The sequence below is a fragment of the Lacerta agilis genome, chromosome 6, assembly GCF_009819535.1.
Source record: "Lacerta agilis isolate rLacAgi1 chromosome 6, rLacAgi1.pri, whole genome shotgun sequence".
Lineage (NCBI taxonomy): Eukaryota > Metazoa > Chordata > Lepidosauria > Squamata > Lacertidae > Lacerta > Lacerta agilis.
The window spans coordinates 63,525,525-63,540,717 of NC_046317.1; the positions used below are offsets into that span (position 1 = coordinate 63,525,525).

General features: G+C 45.4%; 1 protein-coding gene across 9 annotated transcripts in view; it reads right to left on the minus strand.

The window, feature by feature from the left end:
• Nucleotides 1-15,193, minus strand: part of NAV1 (neuron navigator 1) — a 265,528-nt gene that overhangs the window by 56,367 nt on the left and 193,968 nt on the right. The window contains exon 1 of one of the 9 annotated variants that reach the window (XM_033153097.1): nucleotides 2,581-2,758. The exons of the other annotated variants lie outside the window; for them this stretch is intronic. Coding sequence (XP_033008988.1) covers nucleotides 2,581-2,648 — 68 coding nt within the window. The 5' untranslated portion in view covers nucleotides 2,649-2,758. Of the gene's footprint in view, nucleotides 1-2,580; nucleotides 2,759-15,193 lie in introns of those variants that run through there. 9 annotated transcript variants of the gene reach the window in all.

Sequence of the window (15,193 nt, forward strand, 5' to 3'; positions counted from 1 at the left end):
GTACTGAGGGATATGGATGGGTATGTGATTGTGGGTAGCATTGGTTGAATAGTATTGAATGGATCTACAGATATCAGGGGTGGAATTAGCATTATGAATACATGAAGCTGCCATGTTGGATCTGGCCATTAGACCATTCTAGCCCATTGCTGTCTACTCAGATTGACAGCAGTTTTCCAGAATTTCAGGCATTAAGTCTAAGTCCCACCTATTCTTTCCCTCGTGGCCTCCGCCCCTTCCTTCCAACCCTCTCCGAAAGATCGCATTTCGCAGGAGGGGATGGTGAGATTCATTCCAAGGTTCCAAGATTTTAAAAAAGGCATTTTAAGAAGCAGCCCCCAAACTTCAAAAACCCAATTGTGCCAGTTCTCTTCTAAACCCTTGAGGAAGTTAGACTAGCTTGCTAAAATGCACCAGGTCAAAAATGCATGAGAAACCCCGTCTGCCTGAGAGCATCGTTCTCTTTCTTAGAGGAAACCGGGTCAAAGATTTCCCCTTTGTATCGAGTTTCGACTTCCTCCTGCAGACTCCCATTTCCTCATGGAAAGAACATGATTTTAGCTATTCAGCAGTCGGAGGAGGGATACCATCAGAGTACAGTATAGAGTATAGTTTCATTAGTTCTCAGATGGGAATGCAGCTTCACATACATTCAGCAAAACTGTGGACATCTGGCTGTAAGGTTTTCACAGCTGACTATTTCAAGGCAGAAATGCACAACCTGCACAGCCATTGTCCAAAAGGGAGACATTTTATGCTTAACATCAACATAATTTGTGTCTTGGATGCTTTTATCAGGAAATATATGATGACCAGGAACTATGCTTAGTGCCCAGTCCAGCTAGGCCCATCCCATGAGGACCAATCCTACAGACTAGGTATATTTGCAGTTAGGAGGGGTGTGTGCAAAATAAATTATAAAAAATGAAGGCAAATACAGGATGTCCCTGCCATTGTAGGTCGTTCTTCTTCAGAAACAGCCCAGTGCCCATATAATATTACAATGCACCCTTGGAGTGCCCATTGCAAATGGATGGAAATGGGACATTCAAGACTTATATGTGTGTGGGATGTGTGTGTGTGTGTTATTTATTTACAGTTAATTAGGTTTGCAAGATCCTATTAGGTTTGCAAGATCAAAAGTGGCACATGATCTGGATCAAAGGACGTCAGATACTCTGAGCAGTTCACTCCCCATAAAACAAAACCAGAAGAGGAAAAAACGTTTCCAGCAAAGTCTTGCCCCGCCCCCTAAACACAGTAGAAATTGGGCGCGCGGGGGGGGGGGAGGAACACTCCCACCACCACCGTGAACAAACGCCTAGAAGTCGTAGCCTTCCGACCTAGCTGCAGAGCTTTCCTTCTTTCCTGGGCAGCTTACTTCCCCATATTTGAGCCCTACGGCTGCCCATTCATGCCTGCCTTTTGCAAAGCAAACAATGCTGCGTTGCGCTTGGGTCTTGGCTTTTGCTCTTTGCAAGCCGGTCTCCACGCCAGCATGTGCTTCATCGCACGGCAGAAACTGCTCCCTACAAATTCAAACCGTCTAAGTCCCACCTATTCTTTCCCTCGTGGCCTCCGCCCCTTCCTTCCAACCCTCTCCGAAAGATCGCATTTCGCAGGAGGGGATGGTGGGATTCGGTGTGTGTGTGTAAGAGAGAGAACAAGCGAGGGAGACGCTCCCGGTCCCTAACGCCGGGTGCATTTCAAATCTAAACAGGCGGGACGCAAGCCAGGTGCCCCACGAACGGTTCGCTAGTAGTTCCACGGCTAGAGGATGGAAGGCCGCAGATTACAATGGGGAGAATAGAACTGGCCGAAGGATGCAGCTTTAACAGCACGCAAGGCATCGTTGCATCTCATCGTGCCAATGAAATGCCATACAAGACGACAGCCCCTCTCTCCTTCCCCTGGTCTCCCCAGAGCTTTATCGACATCGGCGCGCAGCGTGCGGTGATTAAATACATTTTCATATTTTTTTTAAAAAAAACCCACAGTCATTCGGAACAATTCTTTTTCCTTTCCTCTGCTGCTTTGACTGAAACGTTTAGACGACGCTAAAATGAGCGCCTTTCTCCACCACCAAGGAGGCTTGCCGTTAAGTAAAACCCATTCCCTTTGTAGCGCGCGTGCGGGGTGAGAAAGGGGCGAATGGCATTTGCAGTTTAAATCCCACCACCCAAGCCCCGCTTTAACCAGGCTTCCGAAACTGCAGCAGGGTTTGTCTTGAGTTCGCGCGAGCCCGGGGGGGGGGTCTCCCTACACCTGGCGCCCCACGGACATTGTTGAAGGGCTGCTCCTCCCACCTGCCCCCACTTCTGTCATTGTTTCTGCTTAGACGTGACCCCCCGGAGCCCGCATCCCTCCAGATCCCACAGACCGTGTGGAGGGGCGGATTCCGCGGCGCAGAGAACTGTCAAGAGACCACGCGGCGGGCGCTGCCCAAGGCACTTCTGACCCTTTTGCGATGAGCAAGCGGGCAAGCAACGAGACCGGCCAGCTCTGCCTTGCAGCCCCGGATCGTTTCCCTGGCGAAGCACCTCTGAACCCCCGAGCCCCAAGTGCGCCCCTCTGCCTTACCTGCTGGGCCTGGCAAAATGTACCGTCCGGAGCGTCCTCCCCGACCTCTGCAACGGGGCATGCAGCATTTTCTCAGATCGTCCTTATAAACTCATAGCCAGCTTTCCAGCAGAAGCTCCCCGCTAGTCGCTCAGCCTCCCAGAAAGCGGCCACATGAAGCGAGGAGGGAGGAGAAGAAATTAGACCCTTCCCTCTGTCCCTCCTTCGCCCTCCCCTTGCGCTCGCTCTCCCCCTCCGACGGCTCCTGTCAAGCTATGCTTAAAGCTACAGCGCACTATTTCCCCTCCGCGCTGACTCTTGTCCCCTCGGCTTCTGGAAGCTGCCTCTTTAACACCCACTGCAGGTACGGCAGACAAAGGGCTGCCTAGTAGCGGATTCCTCCTTGCAGCAGAGACTGCAGCGCAAAGATGCATGCCACCCTGGGGAAAGGAAGGGGGTCCCTTTAGCCAACGAGCCCTGGGGAGTGGGCGCTGCAGAACCCGAAGTGCATCAACGTTTCCCCCCATGCTACGTACCCTTTGCCCAGCATATTCGATACTCCCACAACAACCTTCATCCTGGCAACAGACAAGCAAATTGTCTTTGTTCTTCACCAGACTCTCTGCTCCCTGGCTGCTTTACGGTGTATCTCTGTAACTGTACAGTTATCGCAGCTATACTGTACAATTGATCATGCACCTTGCTACTAGGGTGGGGAAGACATTGGGAAAGGATGCTAGCAAGACCAGAAACAGGTCGACAGGTCCATATGCTTTGAATTCGGCAAAAGGATCCTCTTGCTTTCAAATACAGACAATTGTTTCACATTGTCCTCCAAGTTAAGCAGCCATTCAGCTTTGATTCCAGAGGACAGCTATTTGTGACCCATTCTGAGGACCCTGATAGCAGCATGGGTCCCCCACCCCACCGTCACATTTCCCTTTGCCACAGCCTCATTAAGTTTGGTGAGAAAAATTCCCAACATCCCCTGGAGGGGCTTCCTCTAGGAAACCATTTCTAATAGTCAAAACAAAATCGAAAATTCTTTCTAGTAGCACCTTAGAGACCAACTGAGTTTGTTCCTGGTATGAGCTTTCGTGTGCATGCACACTTCTTCAGATACACTGAAACAGAAGTCACCAGATCCTTAAATATAGACAGACCCAAAAAAGAAAATAACAGAACACCACTAGTAATCACATACAACTCCCAAAAGACAGACCCAAAAAAGAAAATAACAGAACACCACTAGTAATCACATACAACTCCCAAATTAAAACAGTACAACGCATCATCAGAGATCTACAACCTCTCCTAGACAATGACAGTTCTCTTTCTCAAGCTCTGGGAGGAAGACCCTACATCGCCTACAGACAGCCACCCAATCTCAAACAGCTCCTCACCCACAATAATACTACAACAGGACTCAACATGGACACTGGTACCAGAGCCTGCAATAAACCCAGATGCCAACTTTGCTGCCACATAAACCCGGACAACACCATTACTGGTCCCAACAACATCAAACATACCATCTCAGGACTATTTAATTGCTCATCTTCCAACATTGTGTATGCAATCAAATGCCAACAGTGCCCTTCAGCTCTCTATATTGGACAAACAGGCCAAACCCTACGCCAAAGGATAAATGGACATAAATCTGATATCAGGAATCACAAGACAGAGAAACCAGTAGGAGAACACTTCAATCTCCCAGGACATTCTATAAAAGATCTCAAAGTAGCTGTCTTAATACAAAGAAATTTCAGAAATAGACTGGAAAGAGAAGTGGCTGAATTACAACTAATCACCAAACTTAAAACCACGGAGAAACCTGGTCTGAACAAAGACATTGGATTCTTATCTCACTATACATAACAAAGCTATCTTTAGCCATCTCACCACTTGCCTTTCCCTGCAAGACTAATTACAGCCGTTAAGAGTCCTCAACAGGTTTTCCACACCTATCAGCTGATCACCCATTCCCACCACCCTTCTGAGCAATACCCCTCCCCACTCCCTCACTATATTTAAGGATCTGGTGACTTCTGTTTCAGTGTATCTGAAGAAGTGTGCATGCACACGAAAGCTCATACCAGGAACAAACTCAGTTGGTCTCTAAGGTGCTACTAGAAAGAATTTTCGATTTTGTTTTGACTATGGCAGACCAACACGGCTACCCACCTGTAACTATTTCTAATAGTGACACTGGTGGCATTTGTATATTAGTGTTAACTCCTGATGGTCACGCACAATAGGCTGTGACTATAGCAGTATTCACAACTCATGATTCCCATACATATCCAATGTCATACCCAAGGGTTGGTGGAGTAAGATTGGGAAGGCTCCAGTTTAAGTCTCACCCTAATCATGAATTTGTGATAGCCATAAGCAATCCAGGTGCAGCCAGTGGAGGAGGAAGGGGGGTGCGGGTCACCCTGGGTGTCATCACTGAGGGAGTAGACCAAATGACAAAAATATGTGTTTTTTAAATTTAAAAAATGGGGTCACAAAACTTTTTAGTTTAGTCAACAAATGTAACGAAACGCGACTGGCACTGGGTGCCACACCGCAGGGGCATGGTGGCCTGAAACGGTAGCATGGGGCTTGCGTCTGCCCTCCATCTCTCACTCAGCTGCCCTACAGCTGAGGGGGAGGTGGCACAAAGGCTCCATGCAGCGCCCCCCACCCCCATGGCCGGCTTGCCCCACCCCCTGCTGCAGGGCGGCTACCTACACCGCTGGGTGCAGCATTTGTTCCAGGAGCACCTAAAATCTGTGAGTTGTGTGAGAAGATCAAGGGAAAGCCCACCATTTATGGGAGTCACTACCCAGCTTTCTGACCATAGGGCCTGCTGTGACACTGCAATGAAATGAAAGTCCTGAGTTAGAATTAAGATAATATTATTTGCCGTTACAATTTGTTTTTGAGTTGACATGCTATTCCCCAATCACAGCTATACGAAAATCCTGACACGGAAAGGTCGGAGCAGGCTGGTTTCTCACAAAACAAATTAGAATACTGCCTGCACATTTTGTCTCATAGTTAAGGTTCTACAAATGCTAGAAACTTCTTTAAAAAATGAAATCTAATCTGGGGGTTGTGGTTGCCCCCCCAAGCCCTTCTTCTCAGACCCCCATATTATAAGAAATACTCTTCTCCTTGACCACTTCTGCCAGAAATACATGTGATAGGGACCAGGAAAGAAGGATAACCCACCTCCCAGAAGAATCAAATTTATTTAACTGGTCCTCCTCCTACAATAGCTTATACCCATGGCACTGAACTCCTGTCAGGCATATGTCTGCAAAGCCCAATGTACAGGCATTGGTAGCACGACCTCCCAAGGTCAAGTAAAGGTGTCTGTCAATGGCAGCCTGGCCATCTCTCCTTGACATGCCCTTAATGACTGTTCAAGTGGGATGCCAAAGCTCTAAATTCAGGACACCTTGCTGAGTCAGAAGAGCGTGGTAAAATTAAGTGCTGCCTGTATTACACCATTTGGGCTGCCTTAACCATGTCATCCTGACTCAGGTACAAATAAGACGGCAGGGAGACAGTTTCGAGCTGAAACATGTTCAAAAGAGACCTAGAAAGGAAGATTCACACACAAAAGGCAACAGAGATATCAAAGCTGCTGTCGTCACTGGCTTTAAGGTATCTGAGGTCAGCAGACCTGATTCATGTTTTCCTCTACCCTCTACAAGACCCTCTTTCCTTTTGGCCAGTGTCCTGTGTAGTAAGGATATTTGTGATGGTCCTTTAAACTTCACCTTTTCTCAAGGACAGGGTACAGACTTGAAATGAGACTGGTGGATTTTTCACTCTGGTCCAGAGGTGTGCAAAATGGATGTGAGATGAAAGGAGACATTGCCAGTAAGGGCAGCTCCACTGAATGAGACTGATTCCCCAATTACATCTCTTAATACTTCCTGATAGCCAATGCATAATAACAACCACTTAGGTAATTGATGGACAAAGCCCATTGCAATTCAAATCACACAAATGCTTTCTATCAATGTTAATATGAGCAGAATCAGGCTTGCCTTCCGGTGTGCTAAACAGGGTGGTTTAAAAAAAACAAAACCCAACACATTACAATTAAGAGTCTTGTGAATAAGCTATCATGGCCAAATTCCTCGTGCTATTTCACCCAGCAAAATTTATGGACTTTTCCATAGACTGCTACTCATGGCATCAATTTAGAACAGTGATTCTTAACCTTTCTTGAATGCTGGCATCAGCACATTTAAAGCTGTACAAACCAGCCTCATTGGCATAAGCCAAACCTGACTTAGGACCATGTGAATGTGCAAGCTCCCGGATGGGTGTTTGCAGCCGCTTTGCTCCTCCCGTCCTTTTGCTGCTGCGCCAAACTCAGCTTAGAGCGCCATCCAATCGAGGGCTCGTGGTTAAGCTCTCTTCTCACTAACCACAAGCTGTAACCAAGGTTTGTTCTTGGTTATAGCTTTTGGCCAGCGAGGAAGGAGTTTAACCAGGAGGCCCACTTCAGATGACACTCCAAACCAAATCTTGGCTGAACTCAGTGCCGCACGGCAGCAAAATGGACCACGGAGGAGCAAAGAAGCTATGAGCCCTCTGTGAGCCCATTTCTTTGTTTGTGCATGCAAACCAGGCTACTGACAGTCACCATGGTTTGATTACACTCCTTCACTCATATATATTCCAAAACAAAATGCTTTAAAACGTCTTACTGTTTGTTTCCATTTTCTGTTAGAATTCATGGATTACAGTGTTAAATCTGAAATATATGTATATTTTATATTTATTTCAAATGTGCCCCTATCTTTTCTTTTCATGACAGATGGGCACAGCACAGTCCAGGGCTGTAGTGCCAGGCTGATAAACAAGTGTTGCAGAGCCTCCTGTCTTCCCTCTTTCTGGTTGAGATAATGAAACTCCACACATAAGCAGGAGGCTTTCACCACCATAGCTGACAACAAGCCCGCCTCGCTTTCATGCAGACGGCTGCACAAGTCATAATCCATGTGCTTAGCTGTGTCAGCCAGTCAAACTAAACCGTTTATGTTACAAGATATTAACAGACACATTTAAATACATAGCAGTTGCTCCACGCTATCATATACATTAACCTCCAGCAAGTAAATAAATTACAACATTATTTCCCAGCAGAACAATCTCCGTATCTCTGCTATTTAAGGAAGGAGCAGAAAGGCTTGTAGATTCAATCTGAAAGTTGGTTGTTCCTTGTCTTTTACCAGCAATCTGTATTTACAGAGCTTTTTGAACTCAGGCGACAGAGGGTTAAACATGTGAGCAAGGCTGAAAGAACACGTCCCTATGGACTCAGAAATAAGTAATTCCTTCCTCGAGCTTTCCTTTGCCTTGGCAAGACCTTCTTCTCGACTCCCTTGTCAGTGGGCCCTCAAACTACACCTTGTTTATTCCTGTGCCCAGAGAAACTATAAAACAGCAAGCAATGGGTCTGATTCCCTAGTTTTAATTAACTCCATGTGCGATTGAGTAGATGTAGTATGAATGCAACTGTACACAGATGTGTGAGAGGAAGGATGTGCATTTTTAAATGTGCAGGCTTGCATGTGTGTCTGATCTGTCTGCTGGGACTGGCTATGCAGAGGCTAATTAGATATCAGGTGATTTGGTAAATTTGGAATTCAACCAACCTCTTTCAAAGAAATGAAAACAAAAGAAACCTCACGGCACCATAAAGACTAACAAATGTTTTTATGGCATAAGCTTTCATGGACTACAGTCAACTTTATCATATGCAAGAATTGTTGCACAGAATTGCTAGGGAGCAACGAGAGTACACAATCCTAAGCAACACAGTTAGGCAGCAATGGAGGCCAGTCAGATGGACCCACGGGTAAGGCACAGCAGAAAGCAGGCCACTGCTCACTCCAAAGGAATCCCCATGCATGGTGTGATTAAAAGGGCCATCCATTATTTACTCCTCCTGTGCACTGCTCCATGCTGCTTCTCCCCTGAGCCCACTGCCTGCCTTGTAAATCAGCTAGCTTGAAGAAGCTCATCTTCCCCACCCCCTTTCTTGAGCACGCGGTTTGCCTAGTAAATCAGCTAGTTTGAGGCTCATGCTTTCTCTCCTTTCTTCAGTTCTCTGGCCAGCATTTTGGGAGAGTTATAGGAAGAGTCTCTTAAATCATATCAGACCGAGGACTGACCTCATCCAGACTTCTGAAGCTGCTACTCCCCGGCACCCCTCATTTTCCAAGGATAAAGAGGATGACTCAGTTAAACATGTCCCTCTGTTTCTCGCATGAGAATCTTGGGCCACTGACTTGTCTCCCTGCTGACTTCAAGGTGCCTGGTTTCAGAGGCATCACAATCCTGTGCATATCTACTCAAGATACATTTTTTAAAAAATCTTAAATGATATAGAAATAAATAATAAATGAATAAAAGGAAGCCATCTTGATTTCCAAGAGACTTACCCCCAAAGTAAATGTGGATGAGACTGCAGCCTATGCCTAACTGCTATACAGAACCATGTATTCCAAATTCCCCATTAGCGTAATAGAGAATGTACATATGAAACAAATTGTACTGGGGAAAATGCAATGAGACACTCTAGCAGGTCCCCTCAAGTGTGAACTCTCTATCAGTTGACAAAAGCCAGTACTGAATGCCACAGGCTCACAACCCCTTTCTGTTATTCTGTTCAAGGGGACTGGGAAAGTAAGGGGAGGGGGTAGAAATTATCATATATCCAAAACAATTGACAGTTAAGTATTGAAGGCAGACCCTGTAATATTTCCTTTTCATGCAGACGTGAGTCCACGTACTTCTATGCTCTTCCTTTCCTCCCATTTCAGTAACTTCCTTTCTGTTGGTGCCTTAAAAACCTAGCTATCCATGAAGGGTACTGTCAAGCAACAATAGATTCTCCATGAAATCTCACCTTTTGATTGCCCCATTTCTCCTTTGCATTCGAGATCCATTAATCCAGAACAAGTACCACCCCTATGTTCCAAATTCATACCCACAATCACTAAAGCAGATGAAACCCCTCCCCATGTGTAAGTGTGCACTGGGTACTAAAGGTGTCCACTAGTACCCAGTGGACACCAGGTGTATAGAAGCAGGCCAGAATTGCTTCCATGTTGGGGCTACAGTACACCATACAGACCCCTAGATCATGCTGTAGATTCTTGCAGGGAGTTTCCTGTATCTACATCACCACCAGCAGGTACCATGCATGGCAACCAATGGCATGGAAATTTCTCCATGTGGTCATACCAGCATCAAAACCTTTAGAACCAAAGACAGAATTATAGGACCAATCTAAGCAGAAGGAGGAAGGAGCCTTGGAGAGCCACTGTTCTCCCCATCATAAATTGGCATGGAAAAGTTAGCATCTGCTTTTATGGCAGAAGGAAGGCAGGGCAGATTTATACAGAGCTAATGCTGCCAGGCAAGTGGGGTGACAGCTGCTAGAAGAATGTGGCATGCTTGGAGCAAGCACCTGTTCCCTTTGGGGTTCACAACACATCACCACTATGTGGCCTCTGGAATGCAGCTCCGATGAAAAGTTATTCCTCTCCTTCCATAAATCATATCTGAATATCCTCTCCCTTTGGCTATTTTAGAGTTCCTTAAAGTAGTCCGGGTGACCTGCATTAAGGAAGGGCATACAGTTTTCCAGTGTCAGGTGACAGCTTGCACTACTGTCCAGGTGGGTGAAGCACAAAAGGAGTGTATGGTCGACTTACAAGGTAATCTTGTGCTTTTCACCTGCCCTAAGAAATTGGTGAAAGGACGCATTCCTTAAACAGCTCTCCATGTCAGAAATGGGGGGACACATACCGGTAAATGTAGTTATCACTTATCCTTCTCTTCTATCTCATTTCAGCTACTGTTGCATCTTCCCTTATTTTTCATTTTTATTTCCACCCCACTCCCAACTTTTCTTCCCTACCTAAATCCCAGAGCTTTTGTCCTGGTTTCCTGCTCCCCTTTGGAAGTCTAGGTTCTATGAATGATAGGGTGGGGGTTAGTCAAAGTCTTTCTTAGTTTTGTGGGAACATGGAAAATCAGCCCCTGCTCTAGACCAGTGTTTTTCAACCTTTTTTGGGCAAAGGCACACTTGTTTTATGAAAAAAATCACGAGGCACACCACCATTAGAAAATGTTAAAAAATTTAACTCTGTGCCTATATTGATTATATATAAAGTAATTCTCTTGAATAGGAATCAAATAAACACAATTTTTCCCATGGCACACCAGGCAACCTCTCGCGGCACACTAGTGTGCCGCGGAACAGTGGTTGAAAAACACTGCTCTAGACCCACATAATGTGGCATGGAACACCTGAGGGTCACCTAATCCAATTCCCTGCAGTGCAGGGATCTCAGCTAAAGCATCCATGACAGATTGACATCCAACCTCTGCTTAAAAACCTCCATGGAAGAATACACCACCTTCCGAAAGAGTCTGTTCCACTGTCCTGAGACAGTCTGTTCCACTGTCAAACAGCTCTTACTGTCAAGGAAGTTCTTCTTGATGTTTAGTCAGAATTTCCTTTCTTGTAACATGAATCCATTGGTTCAGGTCTTAACTTCCAGAGCAAGAGAAAACAAGCCTGCTCCATCTTCTATGTGAAAGCTGTTTAGGTATTTGAAGATGGCTATAATATCTCCCCTCAGTCTTCTCTTTTCCAGGCTAAACACACCCAGCTAAGTCTATGCTTGGTGAGGGCACTAACAGGATTTCTTCATTCCAACAACCTAGAGTAAGTGACTGTATGAAAGTCTGCCCATTCATGGTTAAGAAAAACTGATCCCACCCAACAAGGTGGGTTGTTTCCATGGGAAAGGATGAATTAAGACTATGAAGTCAATTAAGGGAGAGAGATCATTAGACAGGAAGAGGGGGGAAGTATTCATTTGTTGTAATCCATGGTTCAGAAATGATGGAGCACATATATTGAACAGAGGGTACCCAAAACCACTTCCCTGTTTTACTCCCATTGGTCTTCTGTGTTTCATTTCTTTGCAAAATGTTGAAAAGTGAAAGTGAAAAGCCATTATTACCATTTTCTCCAAACACTTTGGCTTGAATAAGCTGACAAATCCTCAACATCTGACAGATCTTCAGAGGTCCAGGCTGAAAAGCATGGTCTTTTAATGCACAGGAAACTGTGGAAAGGCTGTTTTAAGTCCAATAGAGCTGTGTGTTGCTCCTAAGACCTAGGGTTAACTTTTCTAATATGCAAATGAAGAGCAAGTCTCCACAGACAGATTTTGCAAGTGTTACTTGAGTTCCAGAATCTGAAGAAAGAGGTTGCCAAGTGGCCTAAAAACACCTTTTGACCTGGTCCTGTCTTTGTGAAGTGGTCTTGCAGTGCTACACAGAAGTAACAGTTCAGTGGTATTTCCTTTCTGTTAAGTGTGTATATGATTGCAGCCTTGCTGTGCAGAAAAAGAAGAGGTGAAGATTTTTGGGGTACTAGAGTTTTCACCTGCTACAGACTGCGCATCAAGTTGATGTTAAATACTGTACAGACAGGTGCGGGGGAAATTGGCCACCTTACCTGAAGCACATCTGTTTTTAATCAGTGCATTTCCCTCATCCCAGAGGCATGATGTGTTCTCTAAACCTTTGATCACATATTTATAATCACACATAGTAGCATTCTCTCCACATCATCGAAGTAAACAAACAAACAAGATGTAGAAAGCCTTTCCTTAAAACTGAAAGCACTAGGAGTCAGGCAAACAAAAGGGTTAATGGCATTTTGTTTTCATTCAAAAAACTGCAGTGGACTGGGGAGAATAGAGTTGGAGAGGGAGACAAGGGGAGGGGCAGAGTCTTCTCAGTATGTGTCTGCCTGTGGTTAGAATTAGGGGGAGGGGGAAGGAAGCATATGGGATCATGCTGCTAGAACCAATGTATTTATTTTTCTCCTGCAGTTGGCTGAGGAAATACCCAATCACATTTTTAAAATTACAACACAGAAGTAGCTGACTCAGGCTGTTTATAGGTGTGTGCAGCAGGTTAGAGGTGGTTGCCAGGTTTGATTTGATGCAAAGCCGGTTACAATTAAGCCCCACTCCCCCACCCCTCCCGCAGATTCTCCTGCTTCCTCCTTCTCTCTGAGCTCTGTTGCAAATTATTTTGCATTCAGGCTGCACAATGCAAAACAAGCAAAAAACAAAAACAAAAACCCGTCAGGAGCAGCCCTCCTTAGAATCACATTAGGAAAGCTGTTAAGTCTCCTAGATCTTTCTCTAAGTCCACCAGAATATAACAAATTCTGAAACATACAGGTCAACAGTACAGCTGCTACAAAACATTACAAAGTAGGGCAATGAATCATGCATTTAGCACTCAAAACACTGAAACTGAATCAGAGAAGTGGGGATCAAGGTGAATCCTCTTTCCCTCTTGAAAGTGTATTGTTCATAACACACAGCTGAAGGTGTGCATCTCTCTCACGTACACAGATCCTTCTCATTCATACTAAGTTTGGAGTTGAGCATACTACTAAAAACACTGTGCTGTGCTATGGGCAAGTCATTTGTGGAGTAACTTTAGTACCGCGCCAGATTTTTTTTTATTTTTTATTTTACACCAGCAAAGCTCCCAAACTCATGGGCAACCAACCTTTCCAAGTGTGGGGAACTGAATTTGTTCATTCCTGCCCATTTGGGGGCAAGTTATGGCACAACAAACGGGCAGGAATGAACAAACTCAGTTCTCCATACTTGTAAAAAGGTGCCTTTCCCATGTGTTTGGGAGCTCTGCAGCTATCAGGCAGGACTGGCATGAGAAGTACCCACTGTTGGATGCCTGCCAGGGTCCACATCCCAAGCAGGGGGCCCCACTCCAAATGGAGAATGCCCCCACCACTGAGAAGCAGTATGAACTCTGACTCCTGACAAGAAGGAGTTGGCAAGATCCATCCGATGAGTGAGCCAAGAGAAGAAAGAGAAAGAGGTGCTAGAAATGGACTCGAGTCCTAGCATCATAATTGAGTCCATTGGATCTGGGGCTCTTAAGCCAGGGTCCCCTAAACTGGGCTCTCCAGAGGCTGTTTCCTTTGAGCCTGCACTCCCTGGAAAAACCCTATACACACAAACAAGAAGGCCCATCTCAGGCCATCTGTACAGGCAATGAGACTGGACGGAATTGTCTGAGAGGTGGAGAAGAGCTTAGCTCCCAACAGAAGGTACTCTCTTTACTGTCTTCTAGTCCTCTAGGAAAGTGAAGATACTGGAAGAGGTATCTGGCCCTGGACAAAAGAAGCCTTCTGTCCACCACTTTGAGCTATCCATAGTGCTGTAACTACTGGCCTGCCTTGCTCTTTTGTGTCCCATGGGTTTGTTGGCAAGGCCAAGATAGAACACCCATGGCCCTGTTGCTTAACCTCAGTGTTGTTGCTGCCCATTCCCCTGTCTCTGCTAGCAGTGAGAAGCCTTACCTTGCCTTCTCCATCTAGGCAGCTGTTTGGAACATATCCAAAGAGAGACAGCAAGGGACTGGACAGTGGTGAAAGCAGTGAGGTGAGTCCACTCAGAGAGTGTACCCACAAAACATGTAACCAGCATTGTTGTCAGGGTGTATAATAGCTGGCATAACACTAAAGCTGTCTATCATAGCCTGCCAACAGCACAGCACAGCGATCCAAACAATGGTCTCAATTTCAATCCTGGTATGCATAAAAAGGATGAGCGTACGTGAGAGAGACAGAACGTATGCCTTCGTTTGCAAGTTATGAATCTTAGTGTGCAGCAGCGCCAGCACAGAATGTTCCCATACATCCTGTGTTAGTTTCTAATATATTAAGATGTGTATCCTTTCATATGCTGTTCCATAGAGCTCTCAAGACCACAGCAGGATCTTGGATTCTGGAATACTGTTAGACACTGCCATGTCAGCATTTGCAAGCTTTGTGATCTAATCCAGAAATTTTGTAATAACCCATTTCTGCTTTGAATTGACTTGTATTAAATAAATAAAATCAGAACGTAGTAAAAGCAGTATCATTAATAATAATAATAATAATAATAATAATAATAATAATAATAATTCCACATATAGCATCAGCAGAGCAAATATAAATACCTGTTCAGAAGAAAGACCCACGTGGAAGAAAAGAGAAGTGATCCTATGCTCGTAAAAGCAGCTGGACAGATGGAAGCCACCTAGTATTTGGTTATCCTCTACTCCAGCCTTTGCCAATGAGGCACCCTGCAGATGTTTTGGACTATAACTTCCATCTTCCTCAGTGGGTGCAGCTGTGCTGGCCAGGGCTGGTGGCAGCTGTAGGGTGCTTCCAGGGGGGTATTTATTGTAGGATAATGCTGTGCATTCATGCAAGCTGACATCAGAATGTTGGCACATATTTTCTCCCATTTAATTCAGTTTTGCCCTTTCTGAAAATCTGTTAATTTTGCAATATCTCAATGACCTGTTCCTAAAAGTTGTTGAGCAACTTCTCTTCTTTGGCCCCACTGCCACTTTCATCATGCCACACAGCTCCAGGCGATGTGCCTGCCTGCCCACCTGTCAAAATGGTAGGTGATCCAGTTCTGTATGTCTGGTCCTCTCACCAGATTCTGTTACCCAACTCTGCTTTAAGCCCAAATTTGAATGGGCTATAAAGAAGGAA